The sequence below is a fragment of the Anoplopoma fimbria genome, chromosome 5, assembly GCF_027596085.1.
Source record: "Anoplopoma fimbria isolate UVic2021 breed Golden Eagle Sablefish chromosome 5, Afim_UVic_2022, whole genome shotgun sequence".
Taxonomy (NCBI): Eukaryota; Metazoa; Chordata; class Actinopteri; order Perciformes; family Anoplopomatidae; genus Anoplopoma; species Anoplopoma fimbria.
The window spans coordinates 9,958,093-9,979,506 of NC_072453.1; the positions used below are offsets into that span (position 1 = coordinate 9,958,093).

A 21,414-nucleotide genomic window follows, 5' to 3' on the forward strand; every position below is an offset into this window, starting at 1 on the left:
AATGTTTATTCTTTACAATGAATGTTGATTGAATTGTGTAAAGTTCCAGCACATTGATTCTAATCCCAGAATAAACCACTGGCTAGCTGGAAAGTAGGAAGTCATTCTATAAAAGTATGGTTTGCTTTTGAAAAAATGATGTATGTACTTTAATCTTTTATAAATTCCATATTAAACAAAAATATTTTACAGTTTCATCATATGATAATGTGGCATGTTGAGTTGTCTCACTCCTCTCTTTTCTGAAAACCCTCTGCAGGTCGAGAGAAGAGAAAGGGTCCCATGATCTCTGCCGGCGATGCCGAGTTCCCACGGGATTACCACACGCTGGCCGGCGGCGGCCGCGGGGCCCGGCGGTTCCCGGACAACACCAACGGGGGGTTCACGTCGTCCTCGCTGGACCGCCGCCACAACTCGGTGGCTGCCAAGAGCCTGGAGGCCCTGAACAGCATCCACAAGGCGGACATCGAACGCCAGCGAGACGCCCTCATGGATCTCCAGAAGAACAAGTTCTCCAACAGCCCCGGCAGCCTATCGCAGGGCGCCGCCGCCGGACGACAGGTAGCCTCACAGAAACACACCTGATCAAAATAAAAAACACAAACACAAAGAATGCTTTCATGTTGGTAACACATGGTTTTATTACAGCACGGAAATCATTGTTTTAATATTACTTATGATAGTTCATTTCCATAAAAGTAGTCCAAGCTTGGATTCTTCTTCTTCTTTTTCATGTAGGACGATGCTGAACACCTCAATCATGTCTAATAGTGTTTGTTTATCTTGGTATCAGTAAATCAGGATGTACAGTACACACAGTACTTAAAGAAATTACCACACAAACTGACAAATATCTCTAGAATTTGTCCGAAACTTTTAAAATACTACATCTGTATTTAGTGTTTACACCGTCATGTCATCATCAGGAATCACTGATTGAACATATTATAAAACTTTGATTTTGGGCCTGAATTTGGAGAAACCTTTGCATTTCTGCCAGGATAAGAAAAAAAGAAACGGTTGATAAGTTAGGAATGACAATAAATGGAAAAGTCTTGACGACTCAAAACTATCATACAAATCATCTGATGTCAAAATCAGAGAAGGTTTGTTTTGACACAAATTTTTAACTGAGCCATGATCATTTTCAAAAAGCTGAATTTTTTTTCAGAATGAAACGGATCACTTGCATATTCTATTTTTATAATATATATATTTGATTATTTTAACAATTCAAACCTTTCTGGTAGTTTTCAAGAGATTTTCTAGATGTTTTTTGAATATTACTTTCATTTTATAGATTTTTCCAGAATATGTATTATATTAGAAAAATTGATAGAAGATTGTATCCATATTGTCCACCTCTGCTTCACTTAGCACATGCAGATCATAAAATATTAATTCATAAAAACACAAATGCATCAACGCAGAAACAAGACGTTCTCGATTCTATGTGTTAGATTCACGTCCTCTGGAATATATTGTAATAAAGGTTGTTTATATTTCAGAGAATAATTCAAAACTTGAGCAACATTTGAAAGGAAACTAAACTACGACAACAGATGAAATTCAGAGTTAAGTTAAAGCAATAGCTTTAGTGAGGATCCAGTTTCATCTTATCATTAAATATATATAATCTTTCTGCTATTGTCTCCTGAACTGCTGCACCTCTCGCATGATAAAACCGCTGCATGTCTTTTTAATGCAGATCCAGATCTCCAGAGAGTGCAGCCTTCAGGGTGAGGAAGCAGCTCTCTGAGTGCTCTCTACCTCCACATGTGAACGTTTCCCTATAACGGCACTTCGGTCGGCTTGGAAACGCCCATGAGAGCATTACGTTACATTATGTGACGAGATGCCTCCTGGGGGATTTAGACGCGTGCCCGTTGACCGGCGTTCTGAGGCAATAACGGCCTCTTGTTTTAAACGGGTTATTATCCCAAAGAGTCGGCGATAAGATACGGAGAAAAGGGTTTAAGTGAGAGAGGAGATGTCAGAACGTGAAATATTACACTCAGGGCTCCATCAATTCTCGAGCGTCTTCATCGTCTCCCTCTCATTCTGCCATCCATCAGCTCACGCTCTGATGGACACCTGAGACAGATGGTCCAAACAGAACCGCCTGCTGCAGCCTTGTTTCTCTCTCTGTGCAGCTTCACGGGGTTTGTTCACCATTTATGTTAGCGTTCTGTCTGAGAGTTTAGAAGATTGATGTCACGGTTCATGTTGTGTTTGTTAGAGTACGGAGCTGGAGTCAGGACGGGGTTAACCCTCTGAACCCCTTAAACTGTTTCTGGGCGTTTTTTTTCTTTTTGCTCCTGTCACATTTTACTCTCTGTGTGTTTTTCACTGCAGTATAAAAGTCCTGCACCTCCTATGGAAAAAAGCACAGTCATGGCTAGAAGTAGAGAGATTATAGGGCCATTAATCATAAAAAAACAAGCTGTGTTTCTTCGACCATTTATTTTATAAAAACTGGAAAACAATTGATTCTGTTTATCCAAATCTTTTCCAAGTGCCCACAAGTGTTGCCAATATCGGCAAGAAAAATTGAGGCTGTACGTGCTATATTTATTCAACTGTTCACATGTTTTACAAACTCTACTCACAACCTCTCCTCTCCTCTCTGCTCTGTGTAAACATCCTGCAGCTCAGTCAAAGTTTCATTGAATTTTTGTCACATGACTGTTGCTCTCAGTCGTGTCAATCATGGCTTCAATGTTGCGTTGAGAAGCGCATCATTTTATGTTTGTTACAGGATCTGGTTTATCCAAACGGTTTATTTAAATATTATTTAATTTTGATGAAATATCACAGATTTTAGCTTTGATTTAGTTGCTTTTCTTGTTTCGAAATGTGTTCAGGGACCGTCCGAAAGACGAAAATCCGTCGTCAATGTCTGTTTCGAGTCATTTCGAGTTTGTGGAGTCATTTTGACATTTTTTAAAAAGGAGACATGCTTTTCAAACCAGCCAGCAGGTTTTGGGGTTCAGATTTAACCTAGCTTAGCGTAAGGACAGAATGAACTACTAGCCTGGCTCTCTTCAAACAGTACCGACACCTTTTAAAGCTGTTCTTCTTTACCCAACGCTTCAGGTTTCTTTAACCTGTATGAGCTTTATGCTGTTTATTAACCTGCCTTTTATTTACCCTGGTGGCAGGAAGACATATAACCAGTCTGTGAGCGAAGAATAAAATCCTGCAACATGTTTGATTATATATAGATTGCTGTTTTTGTTACCCTCCTTCACAACAGAGGCGTCACTATCAGAAATGAAAAGTATTTCAGTCGTATTGATGATGAAACATCATTTAACAAACTCGCTGAAGAAACGGCAGATGGAAGAAGTTTGCATTCAGGGCTCTCTGCCAGATATCAGTCATCTTCTTGTTAAGGTTTTGAGAAAAAAGTTAGTGGTTTTGGCTAAACCCTTTGTGGTAGAAATACCTCAAGGAAAAAGAGAGCGAAAAAAGCTGCAGAGGTTGGTAAAGATGAAGTCTATGAACACGTACGTCATCATGGAGTCTCTGCCAGCAGGGAGAAGAAGAGTGGCGGCTGTCACATATGAATGAGTCACATGAGGATCGAACACACTGAGTCAACCCGTTAGACAACATGTCTTGTGCTTGTTAAAAAATAACTGCATGCCATCAGTCATCCTGTAAAGAACTTTATGAGAACTATCATGAGATGTTTATCCAAGAAAGTGCTATTTTGTGGGTCAAACTAATTGCATACTTTGTGTTAATTAGGAGCTTCAGAGCCAGGCTAGCTGTTTCCCCCCTGCTTCCAGTCATTATGCTAAGCTAAGCTAACCCTGCTCCATATTAAGACACACAGACGTGAGAGTGTCTTCGATCTTCTCATCTCAAAGCGAGCACATTCCCAGGATGTCGAGCTGTTCCTTTAAGTCTGCTCTCTCCTTCTCCGAGCCTCCGTCAGCTTCTGTCCATCACGTCTCCTCCACTCTCGTCTCCTCCTCCCTCGTCTCCTCCTCCCTCTCCTCTTTGCTCTCTCTCTCTCATGTGCTGTGTCTATTTACCCAAACCACACCATCTATCTCCTCATGAAAAAGGTGGACTGACACACCGAGAGAGAGAGGAAGGAAGGAAGGAGAGACGGAGAAACAGGTGGAGTCTGCTGTCGTCATGGCAACCCAGCATCTTTTTTTTCTCCATATAAGGCAACTGGGTGATATCATATGGTTGGCATTGACTGGGCTTTGGAAGGAGGCACACGCTGTTCTGAGTGAGAGGTAACAGCAGCGAGAGGGAGAGAGAGAGAGAGAGAGACAGGGGAGGAAAAGAGGGAGGTTTTTTTAATCGTTTGAGCCAGGGACGAGAGGTGAGGGAGGGTGACGGACAGGGAGAGACAGAGAGAGAGAGAGAGAGAGAGAGAGAGAGGGGAAGGGACAAGAGGGAGGAGGAGGAGGAAGAGATGCTTACTGCCTCTGAGGCGCTACTACGGGTACCAGCGAGGAGGGACTCTGGCGGATCCTCAGGGCGCCAGAAAGACACCGAGCCGCAGTGAACGTAAAAAAAAGAAAAGAATAAGGGAGGAAGATGGAGAGGAGGAGGGGAGGAGGAAGAGGGAGGCGTGTGGAGCGGGAGGATGCGCCAGGCGGCCGACCTGCTCATTAAACAGCCACGGTAACTCTCTCTCTCTAACCTCAGTGTTTGCATCCCTCAGCAGAGACGTTTTACTGAAGCGTGACGCCTCTGCTGCTGCATGAGTGATGACGGAGGGCTGTAAAGTGCAGGAGTGTGTGTGTGTGTGTGTGTGTGTGTGTGTGTGTGTGTGTGTGTGTGTGTGTGTGTGTGTGTGTGTGTGTGTGTGTGTGTGTGTTTTGCATCATGTAATGTGTGTGTGTGTTTCTGCATGTTGTGCAAGTGACAGGTACAACGCCACGACTCATCCTCTCCTCTCTTTTGACTCAATGTGTGTTTTTTTAAGGGGAGCAGTCAGGTGTTGACCAGGTGTGTCTGTGCTGCCGCAGCGACGTGTGTTCATGTGTGTGTTCATGTGTGTGTGTGTGTGTGTGTGTGTGTGTGTGTGTGTGTGTGGCAGAAGAAGAATGTGTGTCTGTGTCAGGGGAAGAATGTGTGTGTGTATGCACAGATGTGTTAGAGTGAATGAACATGTGTTGGTGTGTGTGTGTTTTGGGTCTGGAGAGGATATATAAATAAAAAAATTAAAAAAGAAGAGGGTGGGTACAAAGATGGCTACTTGTCATGCAGGTCAGGCTTGTCTCTTTCCCGTCTCCCTCGGCGACGTCCGTCTCCGTTCGTATGTGTGTGCTTTGGGATTTCAGCTCAAGTGATTGAGAAATATTACAGGCAGTAACCACTGAGTCACGGCGCTGAGGGGGCCCGGTCTGTGTTAGAGGAGACAGGTTTTATGTTAAAAAAAAGGTGTGTTAAATTATTCGTGGAGTGACTTGGCGGTGGATTTCAACGTTTAAAAAAAAAATTCAAGGTGAATAAATCAAGTGAGTGGGTGATTACACAGCTCTCAGGATGCATGAGGGATTATAACACAATCGGCTCCTCGATTATCAGCTGTTTGTTTCCGTCACAGTGATCCTGTGAGGAGGGCGATGATATTATTTCCCAGGTGTTGACTTGTAATTATGAAGCGAACGCACAGAGGTCCTTACAAACAGGAAGTCAGCTGGAGGTTGGAGATGTCTGTAGCTCCAAGTGTTGAGTCGTTATCGATGACGGCTTTAAGATTCTTTTAGGATAAAAGCAGAAAGTAAAGCGGTGAGAAATGTTAGTAGGGAGTTAATTGACGGCAAATGTTTATGTTTATGTGAATCAGTCAGGAGATGAAAATTTGTGAATCGGAAACTCTGGATTTGAGATTATTTTGAATATTCCTGCAAACATACAGAATCCAGTCTAGTGTAGACGTTACCTGTAAACTGCATACAGAAGAGCATTAAAATATTCTTTATTTCATAGAGTACTATACCGGTTTATTGTCCGCCAACGTTGGAAATTGTCTTTGGCCGTTCTGGCAGTTTAAAACAGTAATTAGTACAGTAGACGTATTAAAACTGACAGAACACAAAGTATTAAATGCAACCTTTGAAAGGAGCCATTTTCTCTGTGGAATAAATTACTCTAATGTTCTTCTTTATAGCCGGAGTCTTGCTGTATCACCACAAGAGTTTAGCTCCTAAAAACAGAGCTGTGATCAGTTTAATGCTCTCATTGATGACCATCTCCAGTTTGCTCTTGTGTTTCCTCCTCATGTTATCGCTCATGCAGTAATGTTGAATGACAGAACACTTTTAATGAGGGTTTGTTGTCTCACACCAAAATCATTCAATTTTATACTTCTGGTTTGTTTTTTGTTGGTTCTACTTAAGGTTTAACAGATCACAAATTTAATTGGAACAAATAAAAAGAGCCTCCACTTCTATGACAGACTGGAGTAGAAAAAACTTTGACAGCAATATTTCAAAATGACACTGACTAACTGACAAGTTTTAAAACTACAGGCATTTAAACACCATGTGTATATATTTTGTTTTCGTGCAATGAATATGCACCTGAGCTGCTGTTTTTCTCACGAGTACTTTTACACAGAACACAAATATCTTTTCACAACAAGGCTGATATTTCTTGACCATTTGTGCCGCAAATAAAGGCACCAACTAATCACACTGTTCGAAACGGTGGAGTTGCGCCTTAATAAATGAAACAGAGAGGCTCCTTAACCCAAATAAAGACGGCAAACTTTACTCCTTTCAACCTCGACTAAGGTGGAGCAGTCCAGATTTACTCCTCTTGTTCTTAACTTTCACAATAAAAGCCATGGAAATATATTTGTAAAAGGCGGGTATTTTGCATTTTCGTGATGTTTAATTGGCCTTTCAGTAGCTGATCTACTGCATGTGCTCCATGACGTTTTGTCACCTGAGTCAAACAGATTCACTAAATGAAACACTGAACAAAATGCTACTTACTGATGTAGCTTGAAGTGTCAAAAACAGGTATTTAAAGACTGAAAGGCAAAAAATACATAATTTAGGAATCAGAATCTGTCCAGGTAGACTTTGAATATTTGGTTAAATAAGCTCAGTGGCATCCTATCAGGTACATTTGTTCTCTTTTGGTCAGTGGAGTTGGACTGAGGCCCACAAACCACGCGGAGCTCTAAAATCTGGGTCACAGCAGCCCACGGGCACGTCACTCTTTCCTTTTTACAAACCCTCCTTTTTCTTCTATCCTTCAACTCCATTTTAAAAAACAAAGTGAGACGGATTTCAAAAGTCGTAGCTGAGAGAAAATATTTGGGGATCCAGGCGGCTCCAAGAACAGCTGCTCAAACATGAATTAAGTTCCACCTACACAGTTGATTAATTACTAAGGGAATTCCTTTTTTTTCCACAGCATATGTGATGCAATTTAGACTCACAGACGACACCCACTCATCTGTGCTTTTAATTTTAAGTTACTTTAATTTGAATCAATGAAGTGGGAGTCATCATTTGTATATCTGTTGGAGTCTTCATTTTACATGTTCTACAAGAAACAATGTGCATTTAAAAAAGATATATAATTAACTGGTACAGAACAGGGTTATTGCACACAGATTGTTCCTGACACTATTATATATTAAATATTAAACTTAATCCACTGTGAAATTGTTTGCAAAGGTGTTTAAGATGGAAGCAGAAGGGTTTTCCTTCAACATCTAGAGTTTTGACACAAAAAAAGTGTTGAAGAACTGGCATGAATGGCTGAAGTGTTTCATAGAAAGTTGAATTTTATGTGAGTCAGGGTCAGACGTTTCTGTGTAATAAAGTAAATGGAGAACTTCTTTCAGTCGAAGGTCAAAACACCAGAATGCTGCTTTTTTCTCGAATGCAACGTTGTGCTGCTTTATTATTTGTTCGTTTGAACCTTTTTACTTTTCATTAACTGCCAAATATGATATCGGGCTCAGCTACAAGTAGAATTTGCTGCGATGAGTTTTTTATATAATTTCAACACAGTCCATTCAACCTCTTAACATAAGCCAGCATTGTAGAGACATCTGTTTTGTCAAGCAACAATCAACACTACAATAAACAACTCGCAAGTTGTGTTCAGACTCACAGACCTGTAGGAAAAATGTTGAGTCTATAAAAATAATTTATATAGAAGCGGACATCTTGGCACAAATAAGAGCATTCGGATCCAATCATCCCATCCTCGCCCAGAAGCTGAGTCTGTGCCATCATGTGTGATTAATTGATGGGTTTTAAGATCACTGTTGCTTCTTCTCTTCAGGCAGAGAACTTACAGGCTGTTATGAGTCGATACCAAGCCTCTTGAGTTAGATCATGAAGATTTAATGGAGCCTCAGCATGCTTTACTATAAGAGAGGTGGAGAGAAATGTTGCTAACAGGCTAAACTATTAGAGATATAAAGAGATGACTGTTGGGCTTATTTTCTGTAACCAGTGTAGCATGAAAGCATGGTGGAATTAGCAAAAGAACTAGCGGCCGGCCGGCTACTTAGCTAGCTTGTGAATTCTGCCATTCTTTCATGCAACACTGGTTGCAGGAAATTAACCAAACATTTTGGCAACAACACAGTTAGCAATGTGCTTTCCTACCCAGTGACAAGAGCGTGTAGATAAGGCATGATGTTCTTAAATTTTACCTAATTAGCGGCTGGCTAGTAAACTAGTTACCATGTTAATTACACCATGTTTTCATGCTTTACCGGTTGCAGAAAATGAGCCCAACAGTGCCTCAATAGTCGACAAACTTGGAGACTAAAGTCCTGGTGGTTAACTTTCTCAAGTAACACTAGTGATGAGCCAACGGACATATTAAGGAGAAACTCATATTTTCTTAAGCTGTTATACTAAAGAACAGAAGCACAGAGAATTTGGATTTACATAATAATTTGTATGCATCAACTGAATGTCATGGACGGATTCAGCCTCAGCCGCTGTGTCTGAAATAATCAGGAGCACGTTGACCTGAATGTCGGCCTCTTCCCAGACAAAGTGAAAACGGCAGCTCTTTAATCCAGTGTGTGCATCGCTTTAATCCTGCTCCTGGGTCCACGCCAGCCAACTCTGCACCTCTGGAGAGCGAGGTGGTAGAATCCAGGAGCTGCATCATTAGCGTGTGTGAAGTCACTGTAAACATTTGATTAATAGCTGAGAAGCAATTACAAGCAATTAAAGTCCTATTATGATGGCAGTGAAGGACAACGCAAGCTAATCTGGCTATCATCACAATAATTAGCCCATCATTTTCCAACCAAGCCTTAATGCACGGAAACAGAAAAAAAAAGGCAATTTATTGGTTTGTTTGCTTCACTATAATTTGTGGTCCTTTTAAGCAAAGTGGTTGAAACATTTTGGGGCGTACCGCACACTCGCTGCATATAAATAATGTACCATTTAACCTTAATTAGTCACACTTTGTGGTGTCTCATACATATCTTCACATTGTAAATGAGTGACAAAGCATTTTTCTCTGGTTCTACCCAGCCGTTGATGTTTTGTAATGTGGTGTTTTGCAGCTTTACACAATAGTAAAACGTCTCACACTCTCTCCTTTCTCCCCTCTTTCCCCCTCCCTGCTCCTTTTCTGTCTCCTTGGCTCTTTGTTTTTCTTTCCCCCTTAGCAACAACCAAACTACTGGAGCTTCAAGGTCAGTGCCAATATTGTGTGTTTGTGTTTCAGCGTAAATCTGTCCCTCTGTGTGGATTTGTCTCTTTAATAGGATAACTTCTCATTGTGTCTTTACATGCCTGCTTGCCTTTTTCTCTGTTGCATTCACATGTCGGCGCACACTTTTGTGTTTAACCCCTCCTTTGCACTGCATGCTGGGATATTTCTGTCTCGGCAAGTAATCTTGACTTTAAATGGAGATTCATTGGTGGCTCATAAGTGCTGTGTTTTAAATTATGACTTGCTAGTAAGATTTCTGTCCTACTGTGTGAAATACAATGTGTGGTCCACTTTACCTGGAAAACAGCAGGTTGATCTCTGATTTCTGCTTCCAAACATTATCTGTCTATTGTTAGATTGATGGTAACAGGTCTGGTGTTTGACTGCTGTTGTAAGAAAACACTAAGCCGATTAGAGCATTATAAGTGGAATTGAAAAAATCTGTTAGTGCTTTAACCCTGCATTCTCTCTACTGTCCATCAGGGGGCGCCTCCTCTGGTTGTATAGAAGTCTAAAATGACTCTACTTCTCTCTTGATTTATTCCCTCAGTAAACATTGTAAACATGAGTTTATGGTCTCAAGCTCTAGTTTCAAGTCTTCTTCAATACAGCATGATGTTCATTTAGTAAATTATGCTCCATTTAGAGTCAAATAGACCATAAAGCAGGGTATGCTTTAGGGAGGGGCTACTTTGTGATTGACAGGTTGCTTCCATGGCGTTGTCCGGTCTGGGAGTTGTCCGTGTTTTCGTCTTACAACTTTAACCCTTTCACAGTGTGTTTTCACTTCATGAAAGTGAATTGGAATATTTTGGTCGCCTAAAAATGTCTCATTCAGCGTTCGGTTAGCTCCACCCTCTCATGTGACTACTGGTTGCAAAAAAACAACATGGCGACTCCTACCTCAGTCAACAAACCTATGGGTGATGTCACGGTGACTATGTCCACTTCTTATATACAGTCTATTAAAGCAAGATGATCTGGACAGTATCATGTGACTCAGGTTAAGTCTGGCAGATATTTGGCCATACAACACAGACATTGTTTCCATTTATTGGATGGATTTCCATTGAACAGACATTTGTGGTCCCCATTTGAGGAAGTGTTATGACTTTGGTAATTCTGACATTTCCTTTAGCGCCACCAGCAGGTCAAAGTTCTCACAAATCTTGCAAAAAAACACCCAGAGGATGAATCCTAATGACTTTGGTGATCCTTTGATGTTTCCTCTTGCGCCACCATGAGTTTAACATTTGTGGGTTTTGAGTGAAATGCATCAACAACTATTGGATGGATCACCATTAAATGTGCTACAAATTCATGTTAGAACTTAAAGCATCCCCTGACTTTTGAAGTAACGTCATCATCGATTCGTGCCCCCAAATGCTCCATGTGCTTCCTCTGCAGCATGCGTTTTTTTATTTATTTATTACAATTCAAGCACAGCAAACTGTATGTGTGAAATTGCACCTAATGTGCCTCACTTGCGAGTTTGCCTGCTTCCAGACCTTGGGGGCGGTTACACCTGGGCTTTTACTTGATTAGCAGGAGGAGAGCTTCTGAGCAGTCCCAAATGTAGAAATGGAGACAGCTGTGAAAGTGTAATCTGTACTGTATTACAGAGTTTACCTAGTGACAGAAAAATACTGAAGGATGGGATTAGTTGCCGTCATGAGCCAAATTTAAACCCACGCTGTTACAAACACTCGGTTTGCCTCCAGGATTTTTTTTTAAAACCTCTCCGATGCCTCTGAAAATGTGCCCACACCATCAAAATGAAACCTCATTTTCAGTTGGAGTCATTTTTACCAAGCACTGGCAAGGCTGGGATGTAAATAGTATGAAATGTGAAATGTGAAATGCACAAGTCGATCTGAAAATGGAGCCATTAGTGGTCATCAGTCACTGCCGGCTTCATGCCATCTCTCTCTTAATAGTCTGTAGCTGCAGCTGAGGCACTTTAAACTGGTTTCAAATTCCCAACCTGGGGAACTTGACTCTTATCATGTGGAAATATTAATGCAAAGATAAATTATAGAATGAGTTCACACCAGGGGCGTTTAGACCAGGAGGGTGAACTTATGAACTCAGTCAAAACGATCACTGATAAAATGTGCTCAATCATTGAGAGGAAGCTCCTTAAAAGTGAGAATGTAATCCCAATAGATTATTGGAACAACAATCGCACAGCAAACATAGATTCTTCTGTGTGGTCAAAGTATAGTAAGCGCATGTGTTTAGGACAATTATGTACACATCCCTGCTCAACTCTTCCCTTAAATATACACTTGACACTCTAGTAACAGACTTGTTTTAATTTACACTTAATTTGATTGTTTGTTTATCATATTTTATTGTAAATTGTCAAATTTCTATTCTTAAATTATGTATTTTTATTGTTTTTTTAGGGTTTATTGTCACACAGTAGTCATCAAGCCACCTTTCTTATATGTGCAAACATACTTGGCATTAAACCATTTCTGATTCTGATTCTAGAATAAATTATCAATATCAAGATAATACTTAAATTCTACCATGCAGGTTTGGATTTATATGCCCAGCTTCCCTATCGAAGAAACAGTCCCCGTCAGAAATGGTTGGCAATATATTTTGAGGATTTTCCGGCGTAATTGAAACGCCAGACCTATTTCTATTTAATGTCAAGCAATTTAATGCAAACTTTTGAAATGTACCAAAAAAAGGATTTTGCGAATTTGGCTTTCCATCAAACGTTTGGGGCTAATAAAACTCTGCTACAGTTTAGTTTGGCATGAAGTTGGGGCTGTATGATTTGCGTGGCTGTAATCCGCTAGTAAACCGAGTAGAAGAAGAAGTAGAGGTTTACGAACCGGAAACAAAACAAGATCCCTCGGCTAATTGAACATTTACGATACAAAAATGTTCCAAGAAGACATTGACAGCAGAAACAGCTGATCAGTTTTAAGATTTAAATGTTCCCTTTGTCAGAATTTATACTGCAAAGAAAAAAGTGCTTCAACTCTTTTTAAACAAAGGAAAAGTTGTATTGAATTTTAGCGTTTTCTAATGCAACACTTTAAATGTGCATAAGAATATGTGGATAGAACCATGGCTATAGTTTCTAGAAAGACATGTTGCTGCTGGATATTTTTAAATTCACCTTCATTGAGGTAGAAATCTTAAAAACTGAGCAAATTTTGAGGACATTTTAAGATGTTTGGAAGAGAAAACAAAACGTGTGTGAATTGGACCCAAATATTCAAATGTCAGTGTGTAATGACAGACTGTAAAGAGCAACAAAAGGCTATAATGAATTATTAGTTCCACCTCAGACTAACCTGAATACATTATGCATATTGAACAGAACCTTCTGAACCTTTACCTCCATGTAGCCGGTGGGAGATTGTTCTGTTATGCATATGCTAACCTAAGCACTTACTGCAGCGAACAGCGCTTTAACCATAAAATTACTTAAAATTCTAAAAAGGCTCTCTGCATACCTACTGCTGATCCGGCGAAAATATAAACACTGCTGAAGGATTTTCTGATATGGAACAATGGAAAAGCAGCTGCTTTAGAAATAAATGAAATATAAATATTTCATAGGTTAGAAGACTAATATTCTGTATTTTTGTTATTGTCCATAAATCCCATGCAAACACCAAAACAACAATGAAGTATTGTGAGTATCAACGCCTGATATATTATCTTCCTCTGAGCCATAGAGCTCCATTAAAAACACATCAATGAGCCTCAGTGTTGCTCCTTCATCACCATGAACACAAACAATGTACCCAAATAAAGTCTATTAAGTTTAAGTAAAACTTCTGATAACCCAACACTAATACATATCAAGTTAATAAACATTCAATACACATAAAAAGCACAAAATCATTTTAATGGCTTTTCTGTATGAATAGGATTCAAAAGCAAAATGTGTATTAATCCGCAACTGAAAATAGTCCCCAACGTATGCACTGTTTACTCCTGTTTGATGAGAAACTGCAGTGACCAGCTGTTTTCAGGGAATAACCAAGCCTTTTTGTGACAAGTTTCATATTTTGTATCATTTTATGGGTTTGAGGCTGAGAGTTTGGATTTATTCAGAGATGAACCAACACATTGTTGTTTTTGCTATTTAATTCATTAAAGTCCCAGTGAATCAGAGCGTCTCTAGCGTCTGTACTGACATATTTCAAAGTAAAACTGAATATTTTAACGGTGTACAGTAACAGGAAGGATTAGAACTAAATCCTTTGCGTTTGATTGGACTGCATAAAAGTGAATATCGCCTGACATGGAGCCACAGAAGACTGTGATTCCACAGCATAGACTGTATATAAGAAGTGGACATGGTTATTGGACGTCACCCATTGGTTTGTTGACTGATGTTATGAAGCCTCGACGACATTTTCCGCCGCCATTTTGGATCACGGCTATCGCCATGTTGTTGTTTTTTCGCGACCAGTGCGAAATGCGGAGGAGTGACGTAGTAACGTGTGTCGACCTGTCAATCACAGTGTAGCTCCGCCCTAAAGCATACCCTGCTTTATGGTCTATTTGACTCTAAATGGAGCATAATTTACTAAATGAACATCATGCTGTATTGAAGAAGACTTGAAACTAGAGATTGAGACCATAAACTCATGTTTACAATGTTTACTGAGGGAATAAATCAAGAGAGAAGTAGAGTCATTTTCTCATAGACTTCTATACAAGCAGAGGAGTCGCCCCCTGATGGACATTAGAGAGAATGCAGGTTTAAGACGCTTCAGCATCAGCTTCAGTAGGCAGAACCAGAGGTTTCCCTCTACTCGAGTAGTTTAGATTTGTCGGGGGCATCGGACCCAAACCAATCAGGTTACCAGAATCTCTAGCGAGCATGGACGCTTGGTCAATCCAACGCTTGAAGGCTATAAAAGGCATGTCTTGTTAAGAAGAGCAGTGGGATTCATAGTAACTTACCACACACAACTCCCTTGTTCTCAAAGATGGATGGATATCATGACACTATATGTCAGTTTACATAAGCAAGCTACATTATTGTTTTACAGGATGAAAAGATGGTTGAATTTTGATATAGACCAGCTTTATCTTTTGACACACAAGAGTATGATAGTACTCAGGTCGGCAGTGTTAAATGTACTAACAGTATTCTTTTAGATTATAATGTGTATTCTGGATGTAAACCATCCTCTGTTATGTCATCATTCTCATAATCTTTCCATATTGTTTGTGCTGTGTGTTGTTCTTCTCACTCGGTACATTTCCCTCCTCTGCTTAGCTCGTGACAAACACACGCAGTTTTTTTTTCCGCTTCCAATCTCCCCATATTTCTTGCCGTACGGCAGCTCATAGAGGATTGGTTATCGCTCCTCTTCCTCTGGGGGAGACGGGGGAGTCTCATCTCCTCCTCCGATGCAACACAAACCCCTGCAGCAGTGCCCCACTGTGCTGGTGTGTATGTGAGAGTGTGTGTATGTGTGTGTGCGAGGGTGTGTATGTGTTTAATAGTCCCCCACTGGTCCCCTTTGATGTTTCAGTGGTTTGCCAGCTCACTAAGTGCACACACACACACACACACACACACACACACACACACACACACACACACACACACACACACACACACACACACACACACACACACACACACACACACACACATATAGGAGATACTCCCACTGCAGGAAACACATCATACATCAGCAAACAACGTTGTGTCGGATGCAACCACACACATGTTCATGCACACATGGACATGCCTCACACAGAACAGGCGTGTTCATGAGGAGGAACATGGATTCAAACAGCCGCCTGCTGCTGCCGCCGACACAAACACAATGGAGCAGAGAGCTGCATAATTCTCTCCTTTTCATTGCAGCCAGCTTCACTTGTACAAATATTAGCTCTGTTTTACGTCTCTTGTCTCTCGGCCGAAGTAATCTCAGCCCATTGTCTCCTCTATACGCCTCGTATGGAGGAACGTTACACACTGTGGGCTCAGACGGGGAAACAGGATCCTATTGAAGCTTCTCCAATATTCCAGTTATTCATCAACCTTCTTCATTCCTTCTGGAATTATCATGAAGCAAATTTTTCTTCTGCTTGTTAGAGCAGCTCCACAAAAACGGAGCGGAGGACATAGTTCATTTAAAATAAGTATCATTGCTTCATTCTCCAGGACGTTCTTTAATACCACACGTAAATACCTCATTAGCATATATATTACCAATCCGCCTGGCTTTATGTGTTGGAAATAATGTAAATGACGATGGAGCTGCAGCTGTTGTGTCTATGTTATGACTGTCAAAAGTTTTGGGATATAGTTGTTGAAACCTTGTTTAATGCTAGATCGGCTTTAGTGGGTATTTCCCATGACAACGGTGAAGCAGTGCGTTGCTAGGAAACCTGTTGTCATGTTCCGTGATGCGTTACTGACGAGGGAATATCAAGTATCTTATGAATGTTTATACAAGCTGTTTTTCTACATAGCTTTTTGGAATTTTGATTTAATTGGGAGTGTTTCCCATTAACCACATGGCAACCAAGGTCTAGGTAGGACCGCCAGGGTTTCATAATGAACCCAGAATATTTATACACTTGTCAGCGGGTGGACTGTCCTCTGTCACTGTGCGTCAGGGGTGTGACTTTTTTTTGTTGCCGTGTCATCACCGTTCATATCTATACAAGCATTTTTTTTATGATCAATTTGTTTACAAGAGCACAATGTTTTTCCTAGATCTGGCCTCTTTATTTTTAAAATGTGCAATATTTTCTTCCGGCCCTTAGACATGCCTAGAGGGTCCAAGGTCCACCCAGAAAGGTCTCACCAAATACTGTGGGAAATACTGTGTCTATTCCTTTACAATGTGTTTTTTGTCAGAAAGAGGCCGATAGTTAGCCTGTCTTGTTCACTTCTTGTTGAGCGTTCACAAAAAAGAAAGCAACTTTATATCTTGCAATGCATTTTTAAAGACCTACATCTTCAGTAAGGACCGGTGTCACAGACAGAGTAGGGAAACCCAAAACAGAGACCGACTATGTTGTGGTTCTGGTCTATTATTTAAATCCTTTAAATAAGTCCAGATATCATCAGTTGGTAACAAAAATTCATGCCCACTGGAAACCACCAAGGTAGGATTCACAGCAGGAAAGAAATAAACAAAATGTAAATTTCTTTACTATAATGGAGGCTTGAGGGGTTGAAGATCATAAAATAATCGTGCATATTTTTTTTGGTATCAACCAATTACCCCTATCAGTATTTCCTCAGAAGCTTCAGAACTAACAAATGACAGATGCGTTTTTTGTCTTTTATTGCTTCATGTATGTAGCTTTTCAGTGACTTTGTTAAAAAAATATATTTTACCAATGCGACTCCTTAGTCAGCAGTCTTTAACAAGATGGAAGATAACAAACAGAGTCGTCTGCAAACATCCACCAAAAACAAACTTTTTAAAGGATTTGTCACTTCAGGGAGGCTGGGAGTTTTGCAAGTCGTTCATCAGTGTCTCTAAAGGTCTCATGTACAGAATGAGACCGGAGTGTTTTCTAAACAGAGAGGCGGCCCCAAACGACCCGGCCATATGTGTCCCAGTGAGCCAGCTCAGCTCGAACACATTCAGTTGGACGCTTTTGTTGCCCTCGTGCTGCCTCGCTGTTGATATGATGCTCGGTGGAAAAACCGCTATTCCCCAATCTGACTCGGGGAAAAGCGGGAGTGTTTTTCCGCTGTTAAAAAGGCTTAGGAGTCCGACCGCTGCAGCGTTTCCCCGACTGGCACTGTGCTAAGGCACGTGGCCAGAATCACTTATTGACACTTCACTGCCATATGCCAAGACTGCAAGGTTTGCTTAGCAGACTGCACATTAATAAAGCTGGTGGAAAGCAATAACCGGATGAGAAGTTCCCCCTAGATTTATATGTGAAAGACGATTATCTTTCCGTATAGTAACATCTGAAGTGGTGTAGAGACGAAACGGGAGTGAATGGCGAATTAAACTGAAGACTTGGATGACGGTGTGGCTCACAAGAGCAGTGGTGGAAAAATAACTTTATGTGTTTGCATTAAAGGGTTAGTTTGGATGTTTAGAAGTGTGGTTGTATGAGATTCTTCTCCATAATCAGTGTTTTAATACAGATGGAGCAAAGCAATGTACTGCTGTGGACGTATTTTAGACACCTAAATGAATCAATATCAGTTTAGGGGTTTGCTATAATTAGAATATTTTCCCCTCTTTACCTTTCTGACGGGGAACTGAAGCTGGTATCTATGCTCTCTTCAAAGACACCAGACTCCATTGATAAAAACAGTAATTTAACCTCACAGAACACAGGAGTTGCTGGTCTACTGCTGCCTCCATTGGTTAGTTTGTTTGTGTAATTGTGAAAAACAGTAAATCAGCTGAGGATGCCGGCGTCCTACGGCAGTTTAAGAGGTCAAAGTGTTGAACACAATAATGCATCAATCATTATAATCCATTAATATAATATATTTGATTTGGTAGTTTATTAGTAGTACTTTTATTTTGTTCTTTTACTTAAGTAAGATTTTGAATGCATGACTTTAACCCTCTGAACCGTTTTTGCTCTTTTATGTGGCCCGTTTTTCAATGCAATATATGCGTCTTGCACATCTATGGAAACAGCACAATTTTGACTAGGACTAGAGAGAACTCAAACATGTCTTGTCTGCAGCATAACACAGCTACAATGCCATAAGTCATAAAAAAGAAAAAAGCAAGTAGAATTTCTGTGGTAATTTATTTTACAAAAATAGGAAAACTCTAGAATCTATATATCCATCATTAGTATTTCGGGTGTCTAAACGTTTTCCATGTTGGAAAGTTTTACCGAGCTTTTGTCACATAACTGTTGGTCTCAGCCGAGTCAATCATGGCATCCTAGTTGCACTAAGGAGCGCACAATTTAATGTTTTTTGAAGTATCTGGATACCTCAAACAGGCATGATTTCCAACGAGACATGCAGAATAAAATGTTTTTGATGAAATATCACAAATTCAAGCTTTGTTTTGGCTGCTTTTTCTGACAGAAGTGTTTGTCGAACATGATGTGTTCAAGAACCCTTGGACGGATTCAATTCTGATAATAATGACGATAGGAATGGAGATAGTTGAAAGAAAACATGCTTTACAATCCCGCCTGTGGGTTTTGGGGTTCAGAGGGTTAACTTGTAACAGAGTATTTGTACACAGTAGTATTGCTACCTTTACTGTAAAAGATGTGATTACTTCCTCTACTTCTGCAGCAGGGTGTTTATTTTCTAAATGAAGTTAAAGTCAGGAGGTGACAAACGTCCTGTCTGGAGACGTCAAGGTCGAACCCAGACTCCAATCATCGCACAAAGTATATAAAACCTCTGATCAAACCTGAGTTCAGCAGGGAATACCCGAGCAGGGAAGTGAACAAGAGGTCGCTTCCTCTCACTACGAAACACGTGCCCTTGAGCAAGACAATTAACCTCTAGCTGTTCTGTGGGAAATGGATCAGGACTGTGGATAAAGTGAACGTGTCGTGAGCTGCTTCACCTCTCTCTCTCCCCCAGGCTGTTGTTGTAGAGGCGTGTGCTCTGTCAGTAATAGCTGCATTGTAAATGACATTCATAGGACGTGATGTGATGGATGGATTACTGAACAGGCCTAATGGGCTCAGGGGCCCAAAGTATCAGAGTCCCCTCTGGACTTCAACTGCAAAATGTCAATCAATGAGACTTTGTACCAACCAGGAAGAGATGCTAAATAAGCACAACGGAACATAAATTGAACACAAAGAGACACAATATGACTATGAAGAGAAACAATACAACTATGGAAGGACACACGAATTGACCACAAAGAGACACAAAAAGACTACAAAGAAAAACAAAATAACTACGAAGAGACACAAATCAACTACAAAGAGACAGAAAATGACTACGAAGAAAAACAAAATGACAAATTTTCAAAAAATTACTAAGAAGGGACACAAAATTGCTATGAAGAAAGAAACTTTCTAAGAAGAGACACAAAATGACCGCAAAGAAACACAAAACGACTGCAAGGAAAAACACAGAAATATGCATAACGACTACTAACGGTGTGTTCACACCAAAAGCGAAGCAAACTTTTTGCGCGTTTAGTTTACATGTAAAGTCAATGCACAGACGCGAATATACGTGAGTAGACGCGAACTCGAGCCTGCGAGTTGAAATATTTCAACGGCGTTTAGTTTACCGCAATATCTGGGACTGCCACAACAAGTATAAAGCAGATATAGTAGTTATATCTTCCATGGTTGATGGCGGAAATAAATAGCTGAGTTGACAGCGGTTTCCATGGAGATAAGCCCCTCCCCCTCCCCAGCGAGTCTAGCGCGATGAAGCGAATAAACACAAATGGTACTGCGAGTAAACTGACGCAAGGACGCGTCGGGAATATTCGCTTCGCTTTTGGTGTGAACACGGCATAAGACACACAAAAGAACCACAACAAAAAGAAGCTCAAAAAGACACAGAGAAACTATCAAGTCTCTGTGTGTCTTTCTCCTATAAAATCGTCTTGCACATCTGTGTCGATGGCCTCGTGTCTCATAATCCATCCATGGAGGACGGACACAGAGTCTCACCAGCACGGTGTGTCTGTTGACCGTTTGGGATTCAGAAGCTCTCAGTTATCAGTCTCACTGGAAAGGAATGTCTCGGTTCACAGCAGTAATGCCCGTGAAATCTCACAGTTTTGGGATGGTGTGGCAGCTGTGTGTTGGGGGGGGGGGGGGGCATGTTACATCTGTGCACAGCTGCCTCATCAATCAAGACCCTGTGTGTTAGCTGGTGGGAAATCTGGCTCTGACCAGCCTGTCTGTTGCTTTCTAACACTCAGCAGAGGATGAACAGGTTTAACAGCAGCAGTAAGAGCTAATAATCCTCTGTAAAGAGTTGTTACATCGGAGTCAAGGAGAGGAGCTAATGAAGCTCTAAAGACTAAACCACTCAGCTCTTTTCATGCTTAACATGCTGGAAGTAGAGGTAAGGGTCATCGGCACTTAATGGAAGAAAGTATTTAATGTTCAGCATCTCTTCTAAAGACTCCGCTGCTGCTGTCTGATGGGTTCAGTCGAAGGTTATTCACATTTTAAACGGTTGAATGTTTGGAATAAGCAACTTAATAGAGTTGATGATATCACCCTGTTTGACTTGGTCATTATTGATTCATTCTGTTAATTACTTTTACTTGCGTTTTGGTTAAATTCAATCTTCGTTGGGCTCCCTCTGTATGTAAAACAATTTCAACTATTGTTTCCTGTTTTCTACTGAACTTATGAGGGACAGCAAAGGCCAGAGGAACTATGTTTTTTCCATTTTTCTGAACTTGATACTTCAGGAACACCTTGAGGGATTTCTTTCATTTTGTCAGAAACATCCACCTTGACTCATGGATGAACCGACTAGAATTTGGTGGTCAAAGGTCACTGTGACCTCACAAAACAAGAATTTAAGCCTGAAAGTCATCTGCTTCATGAGCGATGTAAACAACTAATCGATGAGCTAATTTGTTAAAGATACATGTTTTTATTAATGCACTATTTTTTTTATCAATCCCCCCCGTCCAGCAGTCCCTGCAGTCTCAATAAGCAATATACAAGATTTAAAGGATACAAGCCCAGACACCTTGGCTAGGCTGAAGTCAAGTGTCTTAAAGCTGCATTCTCTCTACTGTCCATCAGGGGGCGACTCCTCTGGTTGTATAG

At 40.7% G+C, this 21,414-nt stretch overlaps 1 protein-coding gene across 1 annotated transcript in view; it reads left to right on the plus strand.

The window, feature by feature from the left end:
* Window positions 1-282: 282 nt before the first annotated feature.
* Window positions 283-21,414, plus strand: part of srcin1b (SRC kinase signaling inhibitor 1b) — a 49,904-nt gene continuing 28,772 nt past the window's right edge. Inside the window, 2 exon segments of the mRNA XM_054599316.1 lie at window positions 283-561; window positions 9,641-9,667. Coding sequence (XP_054455291.1) covers window positions 283-561; window positions 9,641-9,667 — 306 coding nt within the window.